The sequence below is a fragment of the Corella eumyota genome, chromosome 6, assembly GCF_963082875.1.
Source record: "Corella eumyota chromosome 6, kaCorEumy4.1, whole genome shotgun sequence".
NCBI classification, from domain to species: domain Eukaryota; kingdom Metazoa; phylum Chordata; class Ascidiacea; order Phlebobranchia; family Corellidae; genus Corella; species Corella eumyota.
The window spans coordinates 6,242,291-6,249,526 of NC_137495.1; the positions used below are offsets into that span (position 1 = coordinate 6,242,291).

At 32.4% G+C, this 7,236-nt stretch overlaps 2 protein-coding genes across 2 annotated transcripts; both read right to left on the reverse strand.

The window, feature by feature from the left end:
* Positions 1 to 571: 571 nt before the first annotated feature.
* On the reverse strand, positions 572 to 1,718 carry LOC145754955 (uncharacterized). Its single transcript, XM_082571131.1, has 2 exons — positions 1,026 to 1,718; positions 572 to 874 (listed from the first exon to the last, which is right to left on the reverse strand). The coding sequence occupies exons 1-2, from the start codon at positions 1,716 to 1,718 to the stop codon at positions 824 to 826; spliced, it is 744 nt and encodes a 247-aa protein (XP_082427257.1). The 3' UTR covers positions 572 to 823.
* On the reverse strand, positions 1,025 to 6,830 carry LOC145754954 (spondin-1-like). Its single transcript, XM_082571130.1, has 12 exons — positions 6,671 to 6,830; positions 6,278 to 6,442; positions 5,996 to 6,160; positions 5,775 to 5,939; positions 5,531 to 5,695; positions 5,224 to 5,388; positions 4,606 to 4,764; positions 4,269 to 4,433; positions 4,025 to 4,189; positions 3,718 to 3,882; positions 3,100 to 3,258; positions 1,025 to 2,884 (listed from the first exon to the last, which is right to left on the reverse strand). Exons 1-12 carry the CDS (start codon positions 6,755 to 6,757, stop codon positions 2,771 to 2,773), a joined length of 1,839 nt encoding a protein of 612 aa, XP_082427256.1. The 5' UTR covers positions 6,758 to 6,830; the 3' UTR covers positions 1,025 to 2,770.
* Positions 6,831 to 7,236: the final 406 nt, after the last annotated feature.

Consider the following 7,236-nt stretch of genomic DNA (forward strand, 5'->3'; position numbering starts at 1 on the left):
ACACTTACTTTAAATATGCAAAGCAAAATTAGAATATTAAAAATGTAGGAAAATAAAATTCGTCACTGGGTGGACTCAAAACCACCAACCTTTCGGTTAACAGCCGAACGCGCTAAACGACTGCGCCACAGAGACCACTGATTCGACACACTTTATTTTAAATTGCAATGCAAATTATAATAATCAAAAATAGCAACAAATTTTTGTTTCTGCGTGGTCTCGACCACTAACCCTTCGGCACATATTACAGTGTTATTTTACAACATATAGTATTATGTCATATTTGGAACAAAATTTTTTTAGGTAATAGATCAAAGTAAAATTCGAGGTGTGAGACCTCACAAAATGCCAACTCGCACTTACTCATCTCATGAATAAATATCATTCTATTTGTGGTAAGTAATAGTCACGTGCTTACACCTTTTATTTCTTCTGGCCACGTGTTTACGTCTACTGTTATCTTAAATTGTTTGCGAGTTGTTTTTTTGTATGTAAACTTTTTGGACTAGTTCTTTTTTAATGTTGAATGGATTTTTTAATATTTTTTGTATTTATTTTGACTCCATTTGAATAAGCTTATGTAATTTTTTTATTGTATAAATGAAAAAGACAATATGGAAACACTTGAAATAAAAAAAGCAAACTGGAACAATTAAAGAATAAATTTACCAACAAAACTCCAAAAATAAGGTAAGCTACATTTAGTTTTATGGTATAAATAACGTTTAAAAGCAAATTTTAGGGAGAATATTACATTGTAACATATTATTGACTATATGATGTAATTTGATATAAAGCGTCGACCTTTGCTACATCCAAATCTTTAAAGCTCGACTTTCTTTCTGTTCCACAATTCTTCTAGAATGATTTTTTCCTGAAAAATTATAAAGGAAATAAAGCTGTAAATAAAATTAAAAAGTTCAATTAATAAAGTAGATGTTACAAATAAAGTACAACGTAAAAGTCGAAATGCAAGTATTTAGGATTTAAAATTTTGTTAAAAATTTAAATTGTAATTCACATACCAAACATGGGTTGTCTTGGTCCATCTGAAGAAGGCAGGTGCCTACTTTGAGTATCATTTTACGCGGTCCATTGTCACCATAAATATATTTAACACCAAATAAGATTATATCGCAAATATTCTTTTCTTTCCAGTTTACAATTTCTAATATGATATCTCTTAGGCCAAAATACTCAAACACAAGGCCGCCAAAAGCCTCATACACATAGTCGCCAAACACAAAATCTAAGACCAGTATTAAATCGTTGCCAGCGCCGGTTCCCTGAAAATTTTCTTTAACTAAATGCAAAAACTCTTTGCGGTGCCCAGCGTCCCCTAACACGTTGTTGACGATTCTTACACCCGTCGCACAGTAACCAGATTTTCCGAAGAAATTCTCGGCCTCATCCAAAATAATTTGACGCAGTGTGGAATTTTTCAGTATGTTGTTTAGCATCATAAGCGCGACATGTTTATTGACTCTAGCGCGATTCAAATAATAGTTTACGTAATGGAAAATCTGCTGCTTTGCCTGCTGATCGCCTGCGATATTTTTTGCTATCCTGATAACGTATAGTTCATCAAAATCCAACCCGAGTTTCTGACTAAATTCGAAAAGAATCTCCGAAGGCAAATTTTCTTGGGTATAGCCTTGGCCGAGAGCAAAACCTGCCACCCCTAATATTATAATCAAATACGTGACTGCAAATGCCATTTTTTATGACTAGTCGTTTTTTAATTTATAAATTTAATGCTCACGGTTTTTGTCTAAATGAAAATGGGTTCTTGATGTTGTGATTTATATGTCACCTCTCTCAAAAAAAGGAAATAACTCTTCGGTGGTTTTTAAAACTTGTTTGTCTTTGGGTGAATAACCTTTCAGCTCAAAAAAATTTCGCCATAGCATTGCGCAATTTTATAAAGTTATTGCTACTCAAACCTGGAATGTTTACAATAAAAAAGGAACTAAAACTATATCATATTGCGCCAAAGATTGGAATTTAAACAATAATTTATTTTGTCTCAGTGTCGTATCGGATTTCATTGTTAGTATTGTACAACGCTTGTTCAGTTGTAGATGTCGCAAATTACTTAAACAAAGGTTTACCTAAAATCTTGTTTTATAGTTTGTTTGTTTAAATTAATATATTCATGGATATAAACGCTCATAAAATTGCTTAAACAACTTATATTTTGTTTCTGTTTTGTTGCCAATTATGTTTAATTCTTTTTGCATAATTTTAGTGCTGAATTAGGGTGTTAAGGTAATTTTAAAAATGTGTTAGGTATAAGTATTAAATTTTTATTGTAAATCAATTAATTTTTTTAATCTGATTTATTGGTTCTTAACTTCACAAAAGCTTACTTTTTACATGTTACAATACACACCATAACAATACAAGCTAAGCAATTTATTTACATCAAGGGCAATTACATTAAAAAGGCTACTTGGAATAAAATGTCTTCAAATGCGAAATATTTTATAATTTATATTGTTATGTAAGTTTTTTTTAAATTTAAACTAACAACACTTATTATAAATGAGCTACAGAATAATTTTTACTATGGCAGTTTAAATGTTTGACTAGAAGGTTAACTAATCTTAAAGTATTCTCAAGTCCTTCAAAAAAAATCAGTTCAAAAACTTACAAATCAAAAAACTACAAAGCTCTTAATACATTTGGGTTTTAATAAAGCACAATTGAAGCAGATATTGTTACAAGCTACATTGGAAAAAAAGCATTGTCTGTTATGTTTCTGTGGAAATCAAAGTTCAAATTTTTTCTCAAAAGATATTGTCTCCGCTACGAACGGGACAAAATCATTATTTCCATGTTCGTCCGTAGATTTTTGTGTTGCGTTAATGCTGCCTTTGCTTTTCTGTAATAAAAACACATAATAAAACCTTTTTTTTGATAAATAAAAATTATATTTATATTTTTAGAATAGATTTTATAAGCTGTTAACCCATCGTAAAAAAAAACAAACATAAGAAAACAATTTAAACTTTTATGGTCCTAGCTTTAAAATATTTTTTTTACTTTAGCACAATTTCTTTCACTTACATAATAAATGTTTTTAGAGCAAAAGCTTACCGTAACGACGTTGCAATGCTTCACACATGGTCTGATCTCCACCAAATTTGGACATTTTTTTCCCTGGTAATTTGGTTCAGTAATAACTTCGCGGTGACGTGTCTGGTTTCCATTTCCGCACAAAGAGGAACAATTTTCCCATTCCCCAAATTCGGAGACCTTCAAAACAAAAATAAGTAAGGTAAGTAAGCAATTTTGGGTGTTTTCTATATGGGCATAGTTTAATTATCTTTATATTTATAGGAACGTGCTTTTTGTTAAAGTATTTTTATAATAGTTGAGTGTAGGAATGCGTGAATGAACATTGAAATTTACATTAATATTGCCATTTCTTAACGAGCTTTTTCAAGAGCAGTGTTAAGGAAAATAACTGTTTTTTTTGTTTTGTGAGTTATAAATCAACTATTATTACATAGATCAGTGAAAGTCTAATTCTAACGTTTATAACATTTTGGTATGAAAATAGTTGTTGTAATTTTAAATACTACCATTTAGCCTAATCTTGGATTTTTTTGGATTAAATGTTAAAAATCCGTATTAAATTAAACAGTCTTACTAGTTTGCATCAAGATTCAAGCCATGTCTTTTTATATTAAATTTACTTCAAGTTTTACATACAACGCAGTCCACTGGACAGTCTTTTATCTTGCAGTTTTCTATTCGTTTTAGCTCTGTCGGACATTCCATTCCACCGTGCTGTGGACTAACTTCAATACTTCTTGTTGCTGTTTTTGTTCCCCACCCACACGATTTCGAACATTCGTTAAAATCCCAATCTGTCATCTAAAAAATATAAAATTTTGCATGGTAATTTATGTCAAAACACTATCGTTAGTTACCCTTTGGCTGGTTTGGAACCAAACTTTAGTATAAACTGTTTTATAGTAAACAAGGCAGTTTGCCAACATTTTTAAGTCGTACATACCAAGCAGTCAATTGGACAATCTTTAATCTTGCATTCTTCCGTGCGTTTTCGCTCAATCGGACATTCTATTCCATCGTATTGGGCTGCAATTTTAATAGTTCTTGTTCCAATGCTAATCCCCTTACCACACGATTCCGAGCATTCTGTATATTTCCATTCTGTCATCTAAAAAAAGTTTTTTTAGAGATGTTACATTGTAAATAATCGCCCAAGACAGTACATCGTTAAACATACTACAACATACTACACAATCAACAGGGCATTCTTTGATTTTGCAAAACTCTGTGCGTTTTCGCTCTTCCGGACATTTCATCCCATTGTAGTCTGGTTGGATTTCAACAGTTCTTGTTCCGGTACGAGTCCCCTCACCACACGACTCGGAGCACTCTGTATATTGCCACTCTGTCATCTGAAATAAAGTCAAATTATACGCATTGTTTTAATTTTAAAGTCGTATAGCTTTACCACGCAGTCAACTGGACAATCCTTGAGTTGTCTTATCTCTAGCTTTAAAATATTTTTTTTAATTTAGCACAATTTCTTTCACTTACATAATAAATGTTTTTAGAGCAAAAGCTTACCGTAACGACGTTGCAATGCTTCACACATGGTCTGATCTCCACCAAATTTGGACATTTTTTTCCCTGGTAATTTGGTTCAGTAATAACTTCGCGGTGACGTGTCTGGTTTCCATTTCCGCACAAAGAGGAACAATTTTCCCATTCCCCAAATTCGGAGACCTTCAAAACAAAAATAAGTAAGGTAAGTAAGCAATTTTGGGTGTTTTCTATATGGGCATAGTTTAATTATCTTTATATTTATAGGAACGTGCTTTTTGTTAAAGTATTTTTATAATAGTTAAGTGTAGGAATGCGTGAATGAACATTGAAATTTACATTAATATTGCCATTTCTTAACGAGCTTTTTCAAGAGCAGTGTTAAGGAAAATAACTTTTTTTTTTGTTTTGTGAGTTATAAATCAACTATTATTACATAGATCAGTGAAAGTCTATCTCTAACGTTTATAACATTTTGGTATGAAAATAGTTGTTGTAATTTTAAATACTACCATTTAGCCTAACCTTGGATTTTTTTGGATTAAATGTTAAAAATCCGTATTAAATTAAACAGTCTTACTAGTTTGCATCAAGATTCAAGCCATGTCTTTTTATATTAAATTTACTTCAAGTTTTACATACAACGCAGTCCACTGGACAGTCTTTTATCTTGCAGTTTTCTATTCGTTTTAGCTCTGTCGGACATTCCATTCCACCGTGCTGTGGACTAACTTCAATACTTCTTGTTGCTGTTTTTGTTCCCCACCCACACGATTTCGAACATTCGTTAAAATCCCAATCTGTCATCTAAAAAATATAAAATTTTGCATGGTAATTTATGTCAAAACACTATCGTTAGTTACCCTTTGGCTGGTTTGGAACCAAACTTTAGTATAAACTGTTTTATAGTAAACAAGGCAGTTTGCCAACATTTTTAAGTCGTACATACCAAGCAGTCAATTGGACAATCTTTAATCTTGCATTCTTCCGTGCGTTTTCGCTCAATCGGACATTCTATTCCATCGTATTGGGCTGCGATTTTAATAGTTCTTGTTCCAATGCTAATCCCCTTACCACACGATTCCGAGCATTCTGTATATTTCCATTCTGTCATCTAAAAAAAGTTTTTTTAGAGATGTTACATTGTAAATAATCGCCCAAGACAGTACATCGTTAAACATACTACAACATACTACACAATCAACAGGGCATTCTTTGATTTTGCAAAACTCTGTGCGCTTTCGCTCTTCCGGACATTTTATTCCATTGTAGTCTGGTTGGATTTCAACAGTTCTTGTTCCGGTACGAGTTCCCTTGCCACACGGCTCGGAGCAATCTGTATACTGCCACTCTGTCATCTGAAATAAAGTCAAATTATACGCATTGTTTTAATTTTAAAGTCGTATAGCTTTACCACGCAGTCAACTGGACAATCCTTGAGTTGTCTTATCTCTACAATTGTTCTATCAGGCGAGCACTCTTGTCCGCCATGCCGCGCTTCAATTTCGACAGTTCGTATTCCTGAACGAATTTGAATGCCGCATGTTGTTGATGATGGTTCCCACACATAATCGGTCAACTAAATTTCAAGATATCATTATTAAGAACGCCAGTGAACAAGAGTTCATCAAAAAATATGCCTTACATTTTGTGAATAAAATTAAAAAATCGTGTGACAAATTAAAAATAAGGTTACCTTACAGTTTATTGGACAAGGTTTGATGAAACAAGATTGGGTTTCTTGCAAGTGTCCGCAGCCGTTACCATATTCGTTGCCTGCTTTTATCACCGGCCTGTGTCGCATATGTTCCCCCCAGCCACATTCTCGAGAACAAAGCTCCCAAGTTCCCCAATTGCCAACCTTTAAATCCAAGTAATAATTTGCTATGATAAAATTTTATACAGACAATTTTTTAACAATAAGCACCGCCCTAATAAGTCGTTCTGTAAAAATCTTTTGCTTAATAAGATGATGCTTATGAAAATAAGATAGACTTATAAACCGATATTGTACTGAAGTAACAATACCAGCCTTTCGCCCGTTTTTGCAACACAGTAGGTTAAGTTGTTTTTTACACAAAAAACTTACTATACAATCAATACGACTTGGCCCACATCCCCATGACTCTGATACGTTCAATAATCCTCCAATTAAAAAAACTAATAACTTATACATAGTTGTGATCTTTATTTTAAATTGTTTTGTACCACTTGCTTGGCATTGGCCTGTAAAAAAATCTAATTGTTTTATAAATTTTGTAATTTTTAACTGCTAGAGGTTTGTTCACACTCTTAACCGTAAATAGCTTTTCCTTTATAACGTCTCTTTAAAAATACTATACTTCTGCATTATTTTTTTTAAGGCATCGATTAAAATTAAATAGGCTAACTAACAACCCTCGTGCTTTTTTAAAACAGTTTGAAATTTTACCAACTCTAAACCTGAAAAAAAGCTTTAAAATAAAACGAAACGCAAAATCGTGAAATCGCGCGTTTTAATATCTTATTACATTCGAAAAGTCCCAACGGGCAGAGTTTGGTAAAACCCCGATTAAAATTCACCCTACATTAAAATTTTTTTGGTCCACGCTTTTCTAAAATTTTTAACGGTCGACTTAATATAAAAAACTCCTATACGTTTTTTTGCCTATATGG

Bases quoted from the DNA above. Each gene is read 5' to 3' on its own strand.
- LOC145754955 (XM_082571131.1), bottom strand. From the start codon at position 1,718: ATGGCATTTGCAGTCACGTATTTGATTATAATATTAGGGGTGGCAGGT. The intron at 875-1,025 runs GTATGTGAATTA...ATAATTTTTCAG, and splicing joins ACCAAGACAACCCATGTTTG to GAAAAAATCATTCTAGAAGA.
- LOC145754954 (XM_082571130.1), bottom strand. From the start codon at position 6,757: ATGTATAAGTTATTAGTTTTTTTAATTGGAGGATTATTGAACGTATCA. The intron at 5,389-5,530 runs GTATGTACGACT...TATATTTTTTAG, and splicing joins ATTGTCCAATTGACTGCTTG to ATGACAGATTGGGATTTTAA. The intron at 4,765-5,223 runs GTATGTAAAACT...TTTGTTTTGAAG, and splicing joins ACTGTCCAGTGGACTGCGTT to GTCTCCGAATTTGGGGAATG.